This window comes from Haliotis asinina, chromosome 4 (assembly GCF_037392515.1).
Source record: "Haliotis asinina isolate JCU_RB_2024 chromosome 4, JCU_Hal_asi_v2, whole genome shotgun sequence".
Taxonomy (NCBI): domain Eukaryota; kingdom Metazoa; phylum Mollusca; class Gastropoda; order Lepetellida; family Haliotidae; genus Haliotis; species Haliotis asinina.
Window position 1 is genome coordinate 66,751,521 of NC_090283.1, and position 22,505 is coordinate 66,774,025.

Genomic DNA, 22,505 nt, shown 5'->3' on the forward strand with positions numbered 1-22,505 from the left:
TCTAATTACAAAGCTAGCATTAGAACCTACATCTGTGATCTGATGCGGAATAAGTGGGACACACAAGTAGGTATAAATAAATTACATGAAATAAAACCGCATATTGGTTACACCTACTCGGGATGTCAGTACAGATTTGAAGAGGTTATTTTAAGACGATGTCGTATTGGCCACACACGATATACTCATGCATACCTATTTATAGGTGAGGATCCACCGTTTTGTATCTCTTGTGGTGAGAGAGTCACTGTCAGGCATATCCTGCTTGACTGTGTTGAATTCTCCATCACAAGGGATAAGTATTATACAGTTAAAACAATGAAGGGTCTTTTTACCAGTGTTGGGTCTCCTTTAATTATTGGTTTTTTAAACGAAAATCTTTCGTGTAAATAGGTGTATTTTAATTATTGGAAGTTTGGATTAGTAACTTGAATTGTTGGTGGCAGTACCCTCAAAGGGGGTTGAAGTATTGTAAAATTATTGTCCTTCTGAGAGGGTACGTAAGTCCAAAAGCATTCACAGTCAATTTAAACATTCCATTGTTCTTAATCGTAGTATTTGTGTATTTTTACCTTTTGGCTAGATGTGTCTAAACAGCTGAGGGGATGATGTAAATCCAACTAGGGTCCATGCAGGTAGCAAAGGCACTGTAAGTCCCCATGGTCCCTAGTATGATGATCTACCTTCGGTTGTTGGCAATCTATAGCTTGTTTTTATATTGTATGATCCGAATAGTGATATAAGTTTAAACTTTCCACACTAGTTTTAATTTAAACTATGATATACTAGTTGTTTTACTGTCCTTCGTTGACAGGGTCTTATACTATACATATATTTCATTTCAGAATTAAATGTTCTCTTCACGATATTAACTCACTCACTCACTCAAGAACTCAATATTACTGTAGTTTGGATCAGCTCACCCACGATTAAAATGGTTCATTGTGTTAATGAATGAAAAATTATCTTTGCAAGAAAAAGATAGATCACAAATATCTCTAGTATATTATTGCTAATGTGCTTGTTGCGACTCAAAATAACTTCAAACGTATTTATAAATACGAATATTTATTTACGAAATCCTTTTCATATCGCTTTTGATATTTGCACCATTGAAAACAAATTGTAGTTGGGGATAGTGAGTCATTTTGCGTGTATAGGTTGTGGATTCTCTGACCAGATTTGGTGCATTGTTTGAATATGGCACAATGTTTTCAAAAAAATATTGAATATTTTTATATTATTGATTTATGAGATGATTTAGGTTTGCCATCTGATGTAAGTAGTTTTATGCTTATCATATCGAACGAACTCTGAATGAAGAAATGTGGATTGTGTTAGGCCCACAGAAAAGGTTGCGAAGAAGTTTTGATATATAGAATATATGGATATACAATGATGGATTGCCAACCCAAAATAGTTTATGAATTTGTTGACCTGGATTCTTTTCCTATAGCATATTCTACACTTTGCAAACTGATATTTATTATTTTTATTTGACACTTTATTGTTGTCAAGAGTGTATATATACGACAAGTTCCTGACTTTTTCTAATCGATGCATTTCTACGTTTCCAGCACAAAGGAGGGCAGTGTTGGAAAAACTGAAGAAGGCAGCCAGGACCAACTCATTTTGACATACAAAAAGTATGTATAACCTGAACCGTCCAGTACATAATGTGCATACAACATAACCAAATAATGTAAGTCCTAGGAATCAGTAAAAATGCACGACACAGTCACTATTCTTGTAACCTCCAACTGGAAACATGTTTCATTTATAGTTATGTATCATACACATGTCTCCTTTCAGAAGCTTTTTGATGGGTTTGGATGAACAAGATGGATCACTTAAGAAGGTGTGGGGAAAGGAGAGGCCCACGGCTTATACGCAAAAAACGGCAAAAAGTAAGTAAACGTATTCTAGTCATTTTACATCTCGCAGAGCTTAAAAAATTAAAGGAAACCTTTACAATATCAAGTTAATCTGGATTCTTTATATGTACATTCAAGGAATTTCAAAATTAACACTGTTTAAAAAGTCCAATTTATCCTTTGAAATATACAGCTTAAAAAGTTTTAAATAGTACATATTATGGTGCAGTGTATGCTTGTGACCACATATTCATAACTTGTCTCTCTGAATGACTCCACATTATTGCTTAAGAAAACATGTCTTTTCACAGTAACGGATAAATCGTAGTTCTATACACGTAATGTGTATTGTAAGTAACATTCAGAAAATAAATTATGGCTTTCAAAGGAGAATTTCTTCATGTCTCTGCACTCTATCATATATCAATAAGCCGTTCTGCGATTGAAAGTTTGGTCACTTTTGATGTCAAATGCTCAGTTTATACTTTTTGAGCTCTTTGTTTATTGGACATGGGGTTGAGTGTATTTCACCTCAAGCAATGTTTGACAGTTTGACAATGTCTTTTCTCTAGCCATGGATATCGCTGACGAATCCTTGTTTGTACTGATAGTTTGTTTTCTAAATTTCAGAAGCTGGAAAGCAGGAAGGCTGTGAAACGATTGACTGGCCGGAGGAGAAGAAGCACACAATTCTTCCTCTCGTGGGGAAAGAACTAACATTTCTCAAACCAGGAAGCCAAGTGATATGGGCTGATCTACAATTTTGTGTTTAAGAAAAAATATTCTATACTCACTGCTAATTATACCCTTGCTTTTGTTTCATTTCATAATTTGAATATTCCGAATGTTATTTGTTTACAAACAGATTGTTGAATATAAATAAAGTTTTAATGAATTTGTGTTTTATTCCGTTATTTGTCATCTTGAAGCCTTTTACCATAATGCAATTGTATAAAATACCTGATTTGCTACATGTGAGCCATGAAACAACCTCTTTTCCGGACGACTAGGTAAAGGGCCGACACGAGCAAGTTTCAGTTCGTGGAAACTGGGTATGAAACTAGGTTGGAAACTACAACACGGAAACCGGATTGAAACCTACAGTAAACTCATACATGGAAACCAGGTTGAAACCTACAACAAACTCATACATGGAAACCAACTGGATCCCGCTTGGAGGAGTGGGTAATGAAACGAACTGGAAACCATCCTGAAATGGTGCAGTTTCAGTTGCATGGAAACGACAATGAAACTATAGGAAACTCCCTGGAAACCAACTGGAAATGTTGGTTTCCATGACGTTTCTTCTCGGTTTCAGTGTTCCGGAAACCAACTTATTTCTGCTGTGGTGATGTAGGTCTCAGATATGTATGATTTCAATTCAAACCAAGATAAGATAAAGATCTGACGGCCTTGGAAACATAATTAAGGATTGAAAGGGACAGTCATATATAACTGATCTTCCCAAGGAAAGCAACTATTGTCCAGGAATTGTAGTGCTACAGATGGTCTGGGCAGAAGTGCTAGCAAATGTGCCTGGAACTCTAGAAATGGGAGCATGTTTTTCACGCTGATGGACGGTCCTGTAAAGGGTACATGTGAAGCTTCTCTGCGGTTTGAGCTTGCACGTTTTACCCTTGGGTCGCAACTTCAACTTTAAAAAATGTTTACCTTTTCATGTAATGAGTGAATGAATGATGAACAAAGGCAATATTTCAGCCATATCGTGACTAAAACATTCTCTATTCATTATTAAGATACATATTTTATAAAACCGAAGAAAGGATCGTAAAATGTCTTCATTGTCCGAAACTGAATAAAAACTCGCTAACATATATTTGGTAATAGGAAACAACAATACAATGAAAAAAATGGACTATTTATTGCCAACAGCTGACCTTTTCTTCTAGTTTAATATAGAACAGAAATAGAACTTATATGGCATTTAGATAAATAGTATTGCTTCCACCCAGTTATGGCGCAAACTGAAAGAGATAGCCAGCCGAGGGCAACAACTTCGGTGACTAGATGTCGGTCAGTAACAGAGGAACGAGTCCGTGTGTTCGAGTTACAAAAAAAAAAAAAAAAGCAGCAGCCAAATCGAGTTTTACCAGAACTCAGAATAAACTCATTTCTTTGATGATCAGCCATCACAGAAACAGGTAAGGGATGGCGTAGATCAAATGAATGAACTTTTTGTGAAAGTAACAGATGTTATGCTGGATTTTTCAAAGGTTTATGTTAAACTGGACGATCGTGAGAACGTTAACAAGTTGGATAAAGAACTTGGTAGATTAGAGTAGAAAACAACACAGTTCTTGATTCTGCAGAGTGATGTTTACAAAGTAGATCTGTACAGGCTTTTCAACGAGGGTGTTAAATCTCGTGTTGTCTGGCAACAAAGTGTTGTGTCTCGGAGACAATCTCGTGTTTGTATTTAGGTAGCAATCTGAGGAAGAACCCAGTGGCATCAATTTCCCATTTTGCGTCCTGACAGTACGGAGTACCACCAAGGTTCTTATTGTGTTCGATGCATCAGCTAAACACGAAGACCTCTCTTTAAATGATGCGATACATGCAGGACCTAAGTTGCAAAGTGAGCTGTTTGATGTTTCGATGCACTTAAGAACGTATCCGATGGCAATTATTTGTGACATAGCTGAAATGTTCCTTCATATCACTATGTCGCCAGATGATCGACCTTATCATAGATTCCTGAGGAGGTCAATGAATATAAAAAGAACTCCTGAGGTGTACGAGTTCTGCGGGGTTGTGTTTTGGCGTTACATCCTCGCCATTCTTGGCCCAGTTTGTGACACAGGAACATGCACGAGTTCACATGAAAGAATATCCAGTGGCTGCAGAAACTGTCATCAAATCGACATATATGGACGATAGCATGACTTTAGTCGAAGATGTGGAAAATGGTATAGAACTCTTTGCACAGCTGAAGGAACTATGGTCTAGGGCAGGAATGCATGCAAGAGAGTGGATGTCAAATTCCCTTGAGGTTTCAGATGGCATACCTGAGAAGGATAGGGTGAATGTGGTTGATCTCAGCCAAAACTCTTGACGTATTGTGGATAGCCACAAGTGATTGTTTTGCATTTAGGGTAAACTTTCTCATCACTTATGAGAAGATCTCAAAAAGGGTTTTCCTGAGACATGTTGCCAGGCTTGTTGATCCTTTAGGATCTATAGCACCAGTTATTGTTACTGCTAAAGTGATTCGGCAAGAGATGTGATTGGGATGATGAGGTAGATGGGGTCTTACAAGACAGGATAGAGCAATGGCTAAAAGACGTGAGTGGTCTGACACCCGTGGCGAGCCACCTCCTCGTGCTGGGTGCTGGGTGACGTCAAGAGGTCGCCAACACCCAAAGACTCGCCAAGAGCTCGATATTTGGTCCAACAACGCGTTTGCCGTGGGTGGCAGCCCTGTATCGGTGCAGGAGGGGATCCTGATGGTTGACAGCAATAGGGGCCCGTAACCGTGTTCCTGTTGCTCAATACACCACTTTGGCCCTGACTTCGCCTAGACCGTTGGTCGAATGGGCCCGGTTCGACCAATCGGCTGGTCATGCTAAGCCCTGTGCGCAGATTATGTAATTGCACAAATTTGGTTTGATATTGTTTCAATTTTGGTCTTGGCTTTTCCTTCACAGATTTTGCAAATTTGAAAAATGATGTTATGAACTTGAACTTTGCCTGGAGTCTTATGCCCAGAAGGCGGTGGCTCATGGGCCAGTCTAGTAGATCTATTAATTTTCAATTAATCTTCTGCTGGAGTACGCCATTTCAGTGTCCTTGGTGCTGCCAGTCGGAGACCCACTGGTGTATAGCATTGTCCATGTGATACTCGGTGGAGGGAGGGGAGCTGGGATAGTGAACTTTATATTATTAACCATGGCTCAACCCAAAAAGCATAAACGAGTACTAGATGAGTGTTTGTCATCTGATGAGGAAAATATCACAAACAGATATCCAGATATATGGAGTAGATTTGTAGTTGTATATTCGACTGATGGCGAACCACTAAAACTAAATCCGTTTACCACATCAAAAGCAATTTATGGACTTGTTGGTGATGTCCAAGCTGTTAGAAAAAATAGATCAGGGTTTCTCCTCATAGACTGTAAAACAGCGAAACAGTCAGCTACCCTCATAGCCACAACACAGCTTGCAAACTCTGAAGTTTCAGTTTCTCCTCACAAGTCTTTGAACAGCAGCAAAGGCATGTTGAGAGACAGAGACCGCTGGCTTGACCACATGAGTGAAAAAGAAATATTTACTGAACTGCGAAAACAAGGAGTCATTCATGTTAAAAGATTCACGTTTAAAAAAAATGGAGAAACTTTAGATACAAACACATAATTAATTTCTTGTTCACAACCCCAACACCCAAAGTAATATCGAGGTGGAACAGTATATTACAAACCCACTTCGATGTTACAAGTGTCAAACGTTTGGTCACGGTGCCCAATCCTTCAGAAATCGTGCAACATACTATAGATGTGGTAAAAATGATCATGAAGGTTCTGACTATTTGTCTTCTCCAAAATGTGTCAATTGTCTTGGAGATCACACGTCTTCATCAAGGTCATGCCATGTCTGGAAACGTGAATATGAAACTGTCAAAATCAAAATCCAAAAGAATGTCACATATCATGAGTCAAAACGTTTAGTTAATGTAGCCTCCCCTCAGTCATCAGGTGTACCATATTCTGCAGTTGTTGCTCGCCCCAATACTAAACGTGTTCTTTCAGTTGCACGTCAGACAGATATCACCTGGGTTAAAGATTACAAACACACTTTAATTGCATCAGATTCTACTGTTGATACCAGTAACACCATGCAACATCAGCTTGCCAGACTGAATCACAAACAGGAAAAATCCTTGTCAACAAGTAGATTACAGACGAAAATCTGATCGAGCACAAAAGGGATCACGTGATCCTGTACAAATCTATAACAAGTTTCAACTTTTAGAAGACATGAACGTCTCTCCTCATCCTCGTGCGCGAAATAGACGCAGTTCGCCTCGGAAGGGGAAAAGTCAGTCCCCAGTACTACCACCTGCTATAAAATGAAAAATAACCCCTTAATCCAATGGAATTGCAGAGGACTTAGGACCAATTTTAATGAAGTACAATTACTAGCACAGGATTTTAAACCATCAGCATTTAGTTTTCAAGAAACGTACTTGAAACAAAATGATAAGTTCGAATTGCATAAGTACCATACTTATCATTCTTTTTCACCCCCTGGTGACAAAGCCACTGGTGGATCTTCCATATTGGTGAGACATGGTATAATTCACAACACTGTTCCTCTTAAAACCAATCTTCAGGCTGTTGCTGTTCCGTCTTACTTTACATATAACCCTTACTCTTTGTTCCTTGTATATCTCCCCTTCTTCCATTCTCCATCAGACTGATCTTCAAGATTTGTATGACCAATTACCAAAACCATGTATCATAATGGGTGACCTCAATGGACATAACCCATTATGGGGAAGTCCTGATACCAACAGTAAAGGGGAAGTTCTTGAAGACTTTATATCTGATAATAATTTATGTATATTCAGTGATGGCTCTGACACATATTTGCATCCTGCAACGGGAACATATTCGTCTTTAGACCTGTCACTCACTGATTCAAACGTTTATAATGAGTTTGAATGGTCAGTCCATAATGATCTTTCCATCGGTACTTACAGCAATTAACCCTTCCAATGATCCGGGCACCCGTGGCGAGCCACCTTCTCGTGGTGGGTGCTGGCTAACGCCAAGAGCTCGCCGACACCCCCGTTGTGAACCCGGGGGGATCACAAGAAAAAAAATGGTGATTTACAAACATTTACAAAATTTAAATGTCATATTTACAAACATTTACAACGATTGTAAAGGTGATGTTTACAAGGCTTGTAAACTTTTGTAAATTTATGAAGGATTTTACCACTACTTCTTTCAATTGTGCCATTTCTGAAGAATCCCCATGACTCTGTAAACTTACTAATTTATTATTTCTTTTGTTCTGTTAGAGTGCTTATTGTTGATATGCATAATGGACACATTTATTCATGAAAACTGAGGGAATAAGCCATATTTTGTGTAGTCCATTTGTGCTTTATATCAATGCAACTGCGTCTGGTGCGTGAAAACATGAAAGTTGATGTGTACGGCCAGCATTGATCTATATACCAAATACTTGTGCTTGTTAAAACAGATGTCTTTGTTCGAGATCATCATCCCAAGCTCATTTCGGTGATTTTACCACTCTACTCCGTGGGAACTATATGCATTCTCTAAATAACACCTGTCACTAGACCTTTTATGTTGGTGCTCATTAACGGTGTTATGCAATTGGCGTATTCAAGAAATCTCATAAACATGCAAATAGATAATTGGTTGTGATTTCAGTACGTGTGGATTGGAGCAAATAGTCAAATGAATTAATGAAAATCATTGTGTAACAAGATTGATATAATCATTTACAAGAAGTATGTTACAGAATATTTAAATGGTGCGTGCCGGTCTATCATTTGTTTCTTTATGTTCGGCGTACATAAATTTTTAATTTATCATTCATACATAAAACATAACTTACATAATTGTACACTCTGCTTTGCATTTGGTAATTTTCGTGAATATAAGAAACTCTTAAAGTGCTACACAATCATGCATCATCAGTGTCAACAGTGATAGTACACTTCATACACAACTGACTCAACAAGATGGGAAAAAACTTTTCCATACTCTGTCATGGTCTTTCTTTCTGCTTGAAGATGTTTTTTTGTCTTAAGTCTATGGTTACTTCGGTGAGCATCCACAATTTTAACATCAAGACACCAAAAATAATTATCTTACCAATAACATTCTCATAAATGCTCTATATTTATACAATTAGTTTGTATGTGTGGACAGCACTTTACAAAGGTAAATAAACCAAAGTTCTAATACAAGATTATCATATGAGAAACCACGAGGTTAATTCTTCAATCATATTTAGTATCAAATCGAAAAGAAGCAGTGACGGAGGAAGGCAGATCTTAAGATGGACAGATTATTAAGATCAGATAATTCACTATTTCCATATAGGATTGTCGTCAAGCTTTACCCATGCTTGTAATTCAAATTTATATACATATGTGACACCACATGCTGCATTTAAATTTTGTATTGTATGTTGTATGGTACCGGTGTCGATATAAACTGTAAAGCTGTTCACAATCCCATTTCATTTTTCATCAATAGAAACAAACACAATAATTACGCACAAAAAATGAGATGTGTATATCATTCCCTCTGCTGGTGATGGCTGTGTTGAGCATGCCTTATAATCCTCTTACTCTTAAAATAAACAACTTCAGTCCAAAGATGATACCACTAGTGGGATTATTTGGCTGATTTGAGTTAGTGTTTTGATAACGTCTTGAACAATAGTCTATTTCAACAACATGGTCAATTGGTAAAATTCATCTTAAAGTGACATACCTTTATTTACATGTTTCACAAACCGTTGTGAACATGTGCACCTTCCATTGTATTTCTTGGTCGGAAAAGTTACAGAGAGGAAGAGTAACTCAGAGTAATTTGATGACCTTTTGAGATCTAAATACATATATGAACACCTGATGGGAAAATGCAGTTGATCATCGCACACCGACATACGGACAGTTTTGCTATCGTGAATTTGAGACTTTACATCTACAAAGCCGTTCAGAATGTCTGTCAGCGATATTTCTTCAGAGGGCACATTCAGCTCAGGTGAGTATATTGCAGATGACGCAAGTATATTATTTGTAAAATCAGGAAGGCAATCCTGATGACGCCATGTGTTCCTTCAGCAGTAAGGTTGTTGAAAAATCTTACACTCAAGACCACCATATCATTTAGCAGGGAGCTCAATACACAGAGTCGTAGAGTATCCCTGCCATTCAGTAAGTGTTTAGTGTATTGAATCACGATATGAAAACAACAGCCCGACTAATTGGCTGATCAAAGGTTTATTACATGTCATAAATATCCTTCCTGGGACTTAATCAGGCTATGGGGGTAGAATATATTCCCCAGGTAACACCAGCTTTTTTTTGTGGTTGAGCTGAAGGATTACCTGTTGCATGTAATTTCAATTATAATGTATAATTAGTATAAGACTGATTTTGGACGTATTCTAACAGACGTAAAACGTTCTGTTTTATGTTTTAAGACATAGGTTTCATCAAAAACAACAATGATGGAGCAATACAGACTAATCCCAGTATTCATGCATCTACGTATTTTGGGTTCCCATATTACACGTCATTATATGGATAGAATAGTGACTTTAATAGATATATCCTTTTCAAAATCGCTAAGGTATTTCAAAATCAAATTTAACACAAATATATTTTAAAAACTAAATTGATTGTTTATTTCTTTGTAAATGTTTGTAACGTTTTCAGACAAGATATTTTTATACGAAGTTGTATTAGCAGTAATTCGACTTTATTTAAGACTTTAGTTGCAATATCTGCTAGTCATTTTGTTTTTCAAAATGCTAATTGCATTTTTCCCATGAATTTACTTTCACAGACAACTGTGAGGTTGGCTCTACGGAATGCTAAGTCTGCAAGAGGAATGGCCCTAAGTCCACAACAGACATAAGAATATACTTTAATATGATTTAAATACAGTAACTGCAAGAGTTTCAATGCATTAAACCATTCAAGAAGTAAAACTTCAGGTGTCTCTACAATAACCTCGACATGAAAGTCTCTTCATTGTGATGACAATAAATTTAGAATTGCATTTTTTTCAGGTTGGAAACAAGACAGAGGTTCGGGTTGGAAACAGGATGCTAAGGCAGCTCTCCCTGTTATTCCAAGAGTTTCAAGGTATTGCAGTTCTGCTTAATGCTCTGTCCTATGTGCATCAGTGCACAACAAAAAATGAGCACAACCCACTGTCATATATATAAGAATGCTCATTTCTTGAGTTACAAACGTGACTTTTGTTGCACAGTAAAATTATGCAACAAAATGTGATGTTCATGGGCGATTTTGTTCAACCGTTTGAATCGGGTGCATGTGTTTGGTGACGACTTCTTGTTATAATTCTGTAATCACTGTATAATATACGTCAGTTTTATTGAAACATAAAGTTCCTGTCAGGGTATTGTATTTCGTTTGTTGCAGTGGCTATGACAAGGTGTTTGCAGACAAACAAGGAAACCGTGTCAAGAAAGACATCATTGCGTCTCAAGACACAATGATGTCATGAGAAAATGTTCCAGAAAAACTACAGTAAGTAAACATGAAAACCAATTTAACTAGCTTCGGGAATCAAGAATTAGATTAAACTGTTTGAAGAGGATGAACTACGTAACTTAGCTTACCATCAATTAACAAGGAAGAAGGCATGTTAATTGATGAATCTTAACTGAGATGATATCAATTAACAAGGCATTAGGCCTTGTTAATTAATGAACCCATGCTGACATGACTTGCTCATCAATGAACAAGGGATTAAGCCTTGTTATGTGTTGAGGCTTTGTTCAAGGTTGGGAGATACAGTAAAAATCACCCCACAGTATTGATCCGTGTGATCTTTCAAAGGAGAAAAAAGGTTGTACCATACAACACCTGTGTTCTAATGCACTAAATACACAAGTATCAATAATACTTGCTATGAGATTATGAGAATAACCATTGATTCTATTTTCACATTGGTTTACCATTCACTTAATGCAAGTATGATCATAGTGACTGTTTTCTTCAGAAATCGAGTCGAAGGGATGCAACGGGCAGACCTCCCCAGCCATAAGAAAACAAAATATGAACAAGTATTAAAGACTTCAAAACTACAATGCTACCCCAGTGTTTTTGATGGTATATTTGATAATAATATGTAACATATTTTCCGTAAATTTGTAAATGGAATGTTTTTGTATGAAATTTAATCTTCCTCTTTCTTGTTGTAATCTGTAAATAAACATCTAGTGTAAGCTTGACACTGTCTATTTGTTTTGGGGTAATTTCATTCGCATGAAAGACATGAGTATTATAAAAGTGAAACAAATTCCGCATTATAGAATACCATTTCCATCAACACGGCAGTATTGACCACGGAGCACTATCAAGCGAACATCAAATTTATTTCAATGTTATAATATGCTAAATTCCTTGTTCACGCGTCATAAACCAAATTCAGCACATTACAACTTTCACCACCTAAACAACCCATTCCTCGGCGCATTATCGCGATGATGACACTGCAAGATGTCAAACCAGCCTACAACTCATCAGAAACAATTTCAAAATGTTTTTTTTTTATCCATTTTTTTTATCCAAGAAAGATGCAGCAGAGTAGCGAGGGAAATGGGAGCAGTGTGACTCGCCACACCTCAAAAATGGTTCCTATGCCATGTGAATCAAATGACAATGCACAAAGTCGAACGAAGGCCATTCTGTGTTTTTTACAGGCACAAGGTGGATCAGAACGTACTAGTATTTGGCGTTACCACTATTGATCACGAGATAAAAAAACCCTAAAACATATGAAATATCAACATGTCATATATTCCACCACTATTAGTACTAGTAACATATATTCCATTATATCAGTTCTGCTGTTTGTAAGAAAATAAATAAAATTACAAGCGTACAATCGCGATTCAGAAGTGCAATATGTTGTACCAGGGAGCCTATATAAATCATTGTAGAGTATCCCTTGTTGTACTTGGACGTTCGTCCCTCGTATGTAGAGATGTTGAGTTTTCTAAATCCATCTCTGAATTTCCGTTCGATCCAATCCAACATCATCTCAGTAGAGATGGTGAACTACTGGAAACTGTGATTTGTCCAAGTACAAAGCAGGACTTGAAACTGACAAGCGTTTGCACCAGTTTCCGTGAGATCCAGTCATCCGAGAAAAACGGGTGTAGTTTCTTTGCAGCCCATAGACATAAAACATGTCATATGTACAAGTATCACACCTGCTTAATTACATAATGTGGCTGAGACAGGACTCGGGTGTATGAGTCATCAATCAATTTATTTTGTGTATGGTATATAGCCTGATAGGTGTCAAGTTTAAATTGCATGTGGTCAATGATTGAAGCTGTGTATTGCATATTGCCTTTAGCAGACGGGCAGCCATATATATAGGTGTCAATAAACCAGACATTAAGCTTTCTCCGTGATAGAGGGTGCTTCTTACATTCAACATGTTTTTTTTGTAACGAGTAGATTATTTACTTGTTTTAGACTACTACTCACGACCTCATACTCTGGGCATGCATACTGTTTCAAGCTAAGCAAACCTATTCACAGCGCATACGTTATGGGGGCAGCGCAGCACAACTGTTGAAACAACTTCTTCCCCCCAGCGCTGGGGGAAATTTAGTGAATCGCTTGATCTCCGAATTCGCGGGGTTTTTTCCATCGCATTTGTTTCTTTATAGGTTGAATTGGCATTTTTGTGATTTGTTTCGGTAACTGCATACCGAAAGGTATCAGAATCTGCAAAGTTGTGTTTTCCTTATTTATGTGATCTTTTAGAAAGTTTCGTTCCATGAGATAACCTATCAAAACAATACAACATATCAATAATGCCCTATGTTCCATGGTGGGCAGTTCTCTCTGGAGGTCTTGGTGTTTCTTTTTCTTTGGGAGCAGTGTCTGGGCAGCACTATGTTGCACCATGTTCAGTTTATTAATTTGCGTCTCCATACCAACATGAAATTTATCATCTCGAAAACGTTGGGATGGGCTTTTCCAACAAGTTACTTTAACCTCCCATGCCAACCTCCAACCTGTTATTTGTCCAGGGCACATTTCTGTCACGGGGTTCCATTCCTGAGGGTTATTGTTTAGTTATGGTAAATATATCAATATGTGTTAACTGCAACTAGCCCGTGTACAACAGGTGTAGTCCCACGAAGCCTAACATTATTCAGTCAGGTACAGTTCATTCGGCTTATGGGACTTCATGCCTCACTGATTTTATGGGATTATGGTGAATTGTTGCTTGGCTGACCACTGAAAGGAAGAATCAACAGAAACAACAAAAATCAAATATGATTGTGAAATATTTCAAAAGGTGACCTATCCCATCTGTATCACTGGTACTATTGGTAACGGTTGGATCGACCACATGATTCATAGCAACATAAACTGTCATGTGTTATGTTATCACAACACAATCTCTATCATTTAGCATATTATCAGAAGTAACAAGGTGATATTGTTTATGGCTATTGTTATTCACTGTTCCCAAACACAAAATAAGTGGGATAATGAGTCGGAATTCTTTTCTAAACAGTTTGCGCATAGTGAAAGAAACACCCATGCATCTTCACTCCACCGAACACTGTAGTAAGAGCATCAGCATCCTGTGCCTAACAGAGTGACCCCTGTCCACTGAACAGTGGTCTGTCCCACTCTTATTTCACGCCCCAATTACCTCATTAATTATGTCCTGGGGTCAAACTGTAATTAGCCTTTGGGATTTATTAGGTGTGAATTTTAGGCCTTGCGGACCCTGTTACCATCACCCACCAGTTATCTCCCCTTGTGGATCTTTACAAATTGTAAATGTCTTGTAAACATCATCTTTCCAAGCTTGTAAATGTCTTGTAAACATCATCTTTACAAGGCATTTACAAGCTTGTAAAGGTGAACTTTTTTTCCAGTGGATATTTGGTCCACCAACCCGTTTGCCGTGGGTTGCGTCCCGTGTCGGTGGAGGACGGTAGTCTGGTGGTTGAGGGCAGCAGGAGCCTGGAACCGCGCTCCTATTGCTCAGCACACCACTTCGGCCCTTACTTCACCTAGACGGGTGGTAGAATCGGCCCGATTCTATCAATCGGCTGGTCACTCCGAGCCCTGTGCATGGTGACTGTATTTTGCACATTTAACTATTATTGGGTATTGGCGGTTTCTATGTCAAATATATAAACTATTTATTGATTGAACTGCCTAGAGTCCTATGCCAGAAGGCAGTGGCCCATTGGCTCATGGGCCAATCTGGCACTATTGACCTCCAGGTTCAAATTGTCATCAAATAAATGTAGGGTCTGAACCAACCTGAATTTTATTCTGTTTGGCAATATTTGCTACCTGTGTTGATATTGCTTGAGTATAACATCCTTGTAGCCTTAGTGTTTGTCGTTGGTTTCCACTACAGCACTGTCCTCGTTGACACTCGATGGCGGGTGGGGAGCAGGGATGTCGAATGTTTACCTTCAACATGGCTTCCCCACAAATCACTGGTTCTCGGTACTCAACTAAAAGACGTCATATTGATATAGACACTATTCCGTCTTCTGATGATGAAAATTCTGGTTTAAATGTAGAGTCATGGCCACGATTTCTGTTTGTGGAAGGTGCTAAGGGTCTCCCGCTTAAGATAAACCCTTTTGTTGTCTCTAAGGCTGTGGAAGGAATATGTGGCACTGTGCAAACTATTACTCGTCTCCGTTCTGGCTCTTTGTTGACTGAATGTGCTAAAAGGCAGCAGTCTCTAAATTTGCTCAAAGCAAACCATTTTGCTGATACTGAGATTGTTGTATCTGTCCACAAGACATTAATTCGTGTCGAGGCATTGTTCGAGATCGTTCAAAATGTTTGTCTGACATGTCAGAAGAGGAGATTGTGGCAGAACTCAAGACTCAAGGGGTGAAACGTTTCACTAGAAAAGTTAATGACAGGGTTATCCCTGCTACCACCTATCTGTTTACCTTTGCGCGAGCCAAACTACCCAAATCCATCAAAGCTGGATATCTTAACATCGGTGTGGATACATATATCCCAAATCCACTCCGTTGTTTTAAATGTCAGCATTTTGGTCATGGGGAAAGTTCTTGTAACAACTCCCCAATTTGTTCCCGCTGCAGTGGAAATCACGAGAACACTGATTGTACAAATGCCATCAAATGCCATGAAGTGTGCAAACTGTAGTGGTGAGCATATGTCTTACTCTAAGCAATGTCCAGTGTTTGAGAAAGAATCTAGGATTATTAAAATCAAATATTCAAACAACATGTCTTTCTCTGAGGCCAAAACATTAGTTGCCGACCAGACACAAAACAACAGTTTAACAAAGCCATGTTCTGTCGCAGTTTCTTCTTCTATCCACAAAGTGGATAGTGTGTGCCAGACAGCCATTAGCTGGGTCACCGATCAGCAAACACTCCTTTACTCGCTCAGTGCAATAACTTCAACAACTGACACGCAGACTGATGCACCATCTACCCCCCAGTCTCAAACAGTTGATCGTAGACCAGAATCTGTGCCAGAACCCCATACTGGGAAAAAAACTGAACCAAACAAAACTGTCTTTTCCAAAGCAGAAAGAAAACAACATAAGAGAAAAGAAGCAACAGCTCTTAAGCACCTTGACGTATCTTTGAACAATTCTGTCGAGGTTCGTAACAGCTTTGAACCTCTGGATATGGAAACCTCTCCATTACAGTGCAGAGGACCTTCCCCTCATTCACGATCTCCTGTTAAGCCACCATGACTTCCTCCACCTGTTTATTACAATGGAATGTTAGAGGACTTCGGAACAAGTATAATGACCTCCAGCTATTAATCCAGGATTACAAACCATCAGCTTTTTGTTTACAAGAAACCTTCCTCAAGACAACTGATACATTAAATTTAAGACAGTACGACTCGTACCATTACTTTTCACCTGCAGGTGACAAAGCAACCGGAGGTGCTTCTGTTCTTGTACGACAGGGGGTAATTCACAGTCCAGTTTCTCTGAACACCCCTCTCCAAGCTGTTGCAGTACGTTTGACACTGAAAATTGTTTTCACCTTGTGTTCTTTGTATATCCCACCGTCCTATTCTCTTCACCAGTCTGATCTTCAGGCACTTTATGACCAACTTCCCAAACCCTGTGTAATAATGGGTGATTTGAACGGTCATAACCCACTTGGGGCAGTAATGACACTAATGCAAAAGGAAAATTACTTGAAGATTTTTTCTCAAATAACAATTTATGCCTTTTTAACGATGGTACTAAAACCTATCTACACCCTGGAACTGGCTCGTATTCCTGCTTGGATCTGATGTTCCTCCGTCTTCGAGATGGAATTTTGCTAAAGCAGATTGGGCTCGCTATGAAACTCTTTGTTCAGAAAAGCTAACACCAGATGATTTCATTGATGTTCCCGACTCTATACAGCTCTTTTCCTATAGGCTTCACAAAATAGCTGATGAATGTATTCCGAAATCCTCTATCATTCCCCACATACGTAAACCTTGGTTTACTGCAGACTGCAAACAAGCTAGGAAGGCACGGAAGAAGGCTGAGCAGTATTTACGTCGTCATCCAATGGTCCATAATTTGAATAAATTTAAAATACTCAATGCAAAAGCCCGGCGTACTTTTAAGCAAAACAAGCGCCAATCATGGCGAAATTATGTCTTGAAGATAAATTCACGAACGCCAATGTGAAAGGTATGGAACATGATCCAGAAAATTATAGGTAAGGGTAGCAAATCAAGCATACACCATCTCAAATGCGGAGATGACCTGCTGACGGATAAATCTGATATCGCAAATAAACTGGGTGAAACACTTGCGAAACATTCTTCCTCAGCTAACTATATTCCTCAATTTCAAACATACCAGAAACAGCAGGAAAAGACAATTCTCAATTTTCATTCAGATAATGGGGAAGATTATAACGAAATCTTTTCTATTCATGAGCTTCATACTGCTCTTGAACAATCCCATAATACTGCTACAGGAACTGATGGTATACATTATCAGCTCCTAAAACACTTACCAGAATCCTGTTTAGAGACACTATTGAATATTTTCGATGACATTTGGACATCAGGTAAATTTCGTCCATCCTGGCGTGATGCCATAGTTATACCTATTCCCAAACCTGGACCTGGCCATACCGATCCATCAAATTATAGGCCCATTTCTTTGACGAGCTGTGTTTGCAAAACCATGGAACGCATGGTCAATAACTTGGTACCTGGAATCTAATAATTTAATCACAAATATCCAATGTGGTTTTCGTAAAAATCGCAGTACCGTTGACCATTTAGTTCGACTGGAGTCATTTGTCAAAAATGCCTTTATCAGCAAGCAACATGCAGTGTCGATCTTTTTCGATTTAGAAAAGGCTTATGATACCAACTAGAAGCACGGCATCTTAAAAGACTTACATGACTGTGGTTTACGGGGCCGTATGCCTCAGTTTATATCACAGTTTTTAACTGACAGGCAGTTTCAAGTCCGAGTGGATTCTACCCTACCTGATCATTACCATCAGCATCAGGGTATTTTGTCTGTCACTTTATTTAGTATCAAGATCAATAGTTTAGCTAAAGTTTTAAATGATTCAGTTGATGATTCACTTTTTGTGGATGATTTTAATATTCCTTGTCGTGGGGAAAATATGCATACTATTGAACGGCAATTGCAACTGTGCTTAAACAAAATAAACAAATGGTGTCTTGAAAACGGCTTTAAATTTTCTAAATCAAAAACCAATTGTATACATTTCTGCCGCAAATATAAACCACACAAGGACCCCGAACTCTTCTTAAATGGCACTCCCATCAAAGTTGTTAAGGAGGCCAAGTTCTTAGGTCTCATTTTCGACTCACATTTAACTTTTCTGCCGCATATCAAATCCCTCAAAACTAAATGCCTGAAGGCACTCGATTTATTGAAGGTCATGTCTAATTCAAAGTGGGGAGGGGATCAAGCTACCCTTCTACATCTATATAGATCACTTATCCGTCCGAAGAGCAAGAGCAACTTAAAATTATTAGATTCCGTCCATCATCAAGGTCTAAGACTTTGTCTTGGCTCCTTTCGTACTTCACTTCTTGACAGCCTGTATGTCGAGGCTGATGAACCATCTCTTGAGCAGCGCCGTATAAAATTAGCCTTACAGTATATAACAAAACTACATTCCAGTGAGTCAAATTCTGCATATAACTGTGTTTTCAATCCTCTGTATGAGGATTTATACAATAAGAAATCTCTTGTTCCACCTCTTGGTTTAAGAATAAAACCACTTATTGTTGCTGCCGGCATTGATCTGGATACTATAGCTCCTTCCCACCTTCTTTCTTCTCCTCCTTGCAGTTGGTTAGGCCCCAAGTGGACCTAACACTGACCACATTAAAAAAATTAGACAACTACAATATAAACAAGAATTTAATCAATTACATACTAAATATAAGGCATATAAATCCGTATTTACAGATGGGTCCAAGGACGGTGGCGCAGTTGCTTGTGCCACTGTCACTGGATCCAGAACAATCTCTTCTAGATTGCCAGATAACAGCTCTATTTTTACTGCCGAAGCTAACGCCATCTTAATGCCTCTTAAGTATATATATTATTAAAAGACACTATAAACATAAACAGTATATAATCTATTCAGATTCTCTTTCTTGCCTTCAGCCTCTTCAGAATATTTGTTGCAAACATCCACTTGTAATTGAAATTATTGAATTGCATAATGATCTTGCTACTGGCCAATACGACATCGTCTTCTGTTGGTTACCCAGCCACGTAGGCATTTCCGGGAACACAATGGCTGATCTTGCTGCCAAGGCACCTCTCAACAAATCTGTGACACCACTTCTTATCCATACACTGATGATAAAGGTTCCATTAAATCTTATATCCATGTTCTGATGCAGAAGAAGTGGGACACCCAAGTGGGCATTAATAAATTACATGCAATAAAACCTTCTATTGGTTATACCTATTTGGGTTGCCAGTCAAGATTTGAAGAGGTTATCATGCGGCGATGTCGTATTGGCCATACGAGATATACACACAATATTTATTGAAAGGTGAGGATCCTCCATTTTGTATCCCTTGGGATGAAATAATCACTGTCAAGCATGTCTTGCTTGACTGTGTCGAATATTCCATCACAAGGGATAAACATTTCAAATCACCAACTATGAAAGATCTTTTTAGTAACATAAGTTCTCGTTTAGTTTTTGCATTTTTAAAAGAATTGGATTTGCTAACGGATTTGGAAATAGATAAATATTTTATGATCGGAGATAAATTGATAACAAAGATTGTTAGTGGCTCTATCCTCGAGGGGGGTTAAAGTAGTGTCAAATTATTGTCTTCCTGAGAGGGTACGTAAGTCCACAAACATTCAAAGTAAATTCAAACTCTCTGCTATTTTAATCTTAATATATGTGTCCTTTTAAATGCATGACTAGACGTGCCTAAATTGCTAACAACTGAGGGGATGGTGTAAATCCAGCTAGGAACCATGCAGGTAGCTAAAGTAATGTAAGTCCCCATGGCCCCTAGTGTGGTGATCTACCTTCAGTTGTTGGCAATCTATAGTGCATTTTTATGTTGTTTTGTCCTCTATAATTAAACTGGTTTATAACTAGTTACTAGTCTTAGATGGATATCTGTGATATATACTAGTGGTTTTACTGTTTTCCGTCAACAGGGTTTTAGTTTCTTATATTCTTTCATTCTACAATGTCATTCTTACTTGTTCCCGTCATGATATGGCTGCAATAGTGCCGATGTGACGATAAAATTTAACTCACTCACTCACTCCAATGATCCACCTATAACAAGATGGAATTTTCCAAAGGCCCATTGGCCATTATGTCTGGCTACCTGCCTTAAAGAACTTAAATCAGACCTCTTCATGAATGTTCCTGATCCAATTAAAATGTTCTTGGACAAACTGAAACATAGCTTATGAAACTATTCCTAAGTCCCCTGTAAATCGTCACATCCGTAAACCATGCTTTAATGATGAATTCAAACAGGCTAGGAAAAAGAGGAAGAATGCAGAAAAATATTTTCGCCTTCATCCCACTGTTCATAACTTAAATAATGTAAAAATCAGTTACGCTAAAGCACGACGAGCGTTTCAGCACATTAAACGTCATACTTGGAAAAATTATGTTTTAAGGATTGACTGTGCATTTCTTTCGTTGCATTGAGGTATGAAACTAAAAACCGATGTGCAAACTGTATGAATCCGCGCACCCCTAAACAGTATTTCTTGACTGGGGTTACTGTATACCAAATGTTGTGTGTGTCTGGGGAACAAAGTGCATCTTTATTACAGTGCGAAAAAAGTGATCCGGCATTTGGGTCACTTCTATCAAGGAGCTGGCGAAGTGCATGGACGGGACATTGGTTTATGCCATTCGTCGCGTACATTCGTTTGTCGCTTAGCGCTTCATCGCTGCTGAGACCACCCTGGATGGTTTTTTGTTTCGTTTCATGGGACAGTGTGACATATTCAACATTGCTATCGTCTACCGCAAATTCAAAGGATGTGGGTGTAAGCTGCTGGTGAAATTCAAGACCACGACTTACAAAATGCATGGCCAAGTCGTACCACACTTTGTACCGGAGGATAACAGGATTGGATGCCGAATGCAGATAAGTGCTAATTTTCATCAGATCAATTGTTTCAATAATTGATTTATGTTGTGTGGGACGTGACAAGCCATGCTGTACATTGTGTTTTAATTTAGCATCAAGCATATCATTTGCAGACTTAAACTGCTTATCTCTAACAATGTCAATATCTCTCCCGATGTCATTTAAGTGTCTTTTCAGGGCAGAACGAACATTTTTTAAAGTGTTCTTGTGATACTCGGCAGCATGTGCGGCCGGCATATTTTGACATCTTGTTTCCTGGTTTTTAGGTTGTGCCTCAGTGTAGAAAACTCTGAACTTTGTGTTAAGTTCCTCTGGTGTAATTGTTGAAAAACCCACAGTCCTCCCCTCTCTCTCGAACGACCAATCTACATAAACAGAATTAAAGCAATATCTAGAAATCTGACTATGACAGACCCAGCTATGTAAACTTTGAACTAGGTAACTTTATAGCAAATCATTTTTCTCAGTTAGATCTACATAACTTTATCTCATTCTGATAATTGTTCCATTTTCAAAAACACAAACCCAATCAATTTTGTGCTGATGAACTGTGTTTCGTTTTGAGAAAATATACGTAGGATGGAATTTGAAAGTAATATTCATATGAATTGTGTATATCTACCTTGGAACAGTTTAACACCCCATTTTGTGTTTCTCTTTGTGGATGTTGCTTGTCTGTGGTCGTCCATTCGAAGTAAATCATTGTTTGATAAACGTTTGAAACGATGTATTTGGGATGGCTTATCATCGACCTGCATTGCACTCTTCATCTCGTGATTTGCCGATGTATTTGTAGATCTGGTTGATGCTCTTATATCTAACAAACTTTCAATTTCTTCCAGGTCTAAATCATCCGGAAAATCAATGTTATCCATGCTAAGAGTTGCAACGTTTCCGGTAGATTGTTCTTCGAAAATCGACTCAAAATTCCCCAGATCAAAACTTCCGTACTTGGAATCGGCCATCTTGTTGGAATGTAAACAAGACAAGTTGCAGACGACTGTTCGCTGACTGCACGCGGTAACCACAGTAACCAATCAAATAATGTATTATGACAAACACTTTTTTTATTAAATAAACACTTTATTAACGTTCACGTATAATTTTGAGTTGTTTGTTTATGTTAACCACAATGTATCACTTCAATGTTAACCCAAAGTTCACAAAGATACCCAAGTGTAAGGGAATTCCCTCGCTGTGTAAAGGTATTCCCCGA

General features: G+C 38.3%; 1 protein-coding gene across 1 annotated transcript in view; it reads right to left on the bottom strand.

Moving 5' to 3' along the window:
* LOC137281113 (uncharacterized) overlaps positions 1-22,254 on the bottom strand; it is a 43,060-nt gene extending 20,806 nt beyond the window's left edge. Inside the window, exons 1-2 of the mRNA XM_067812244.1 lie at positions 21,912-22,254; positions 20,868-21,654 (exon numbers count right to left, since the gene is read on the bottom strand). Coding sequence (XP_067668345.1) covers positions 20,868-21,654; positions 21,912-22,254 — 1,130 coding nt within the window. The remainder of the gene's footprint in view (positions 1-20,867; positions 21,655-21,911) is intronic.
* Positions 22,255-22,505: the final 251 nt, after the last annotated feature.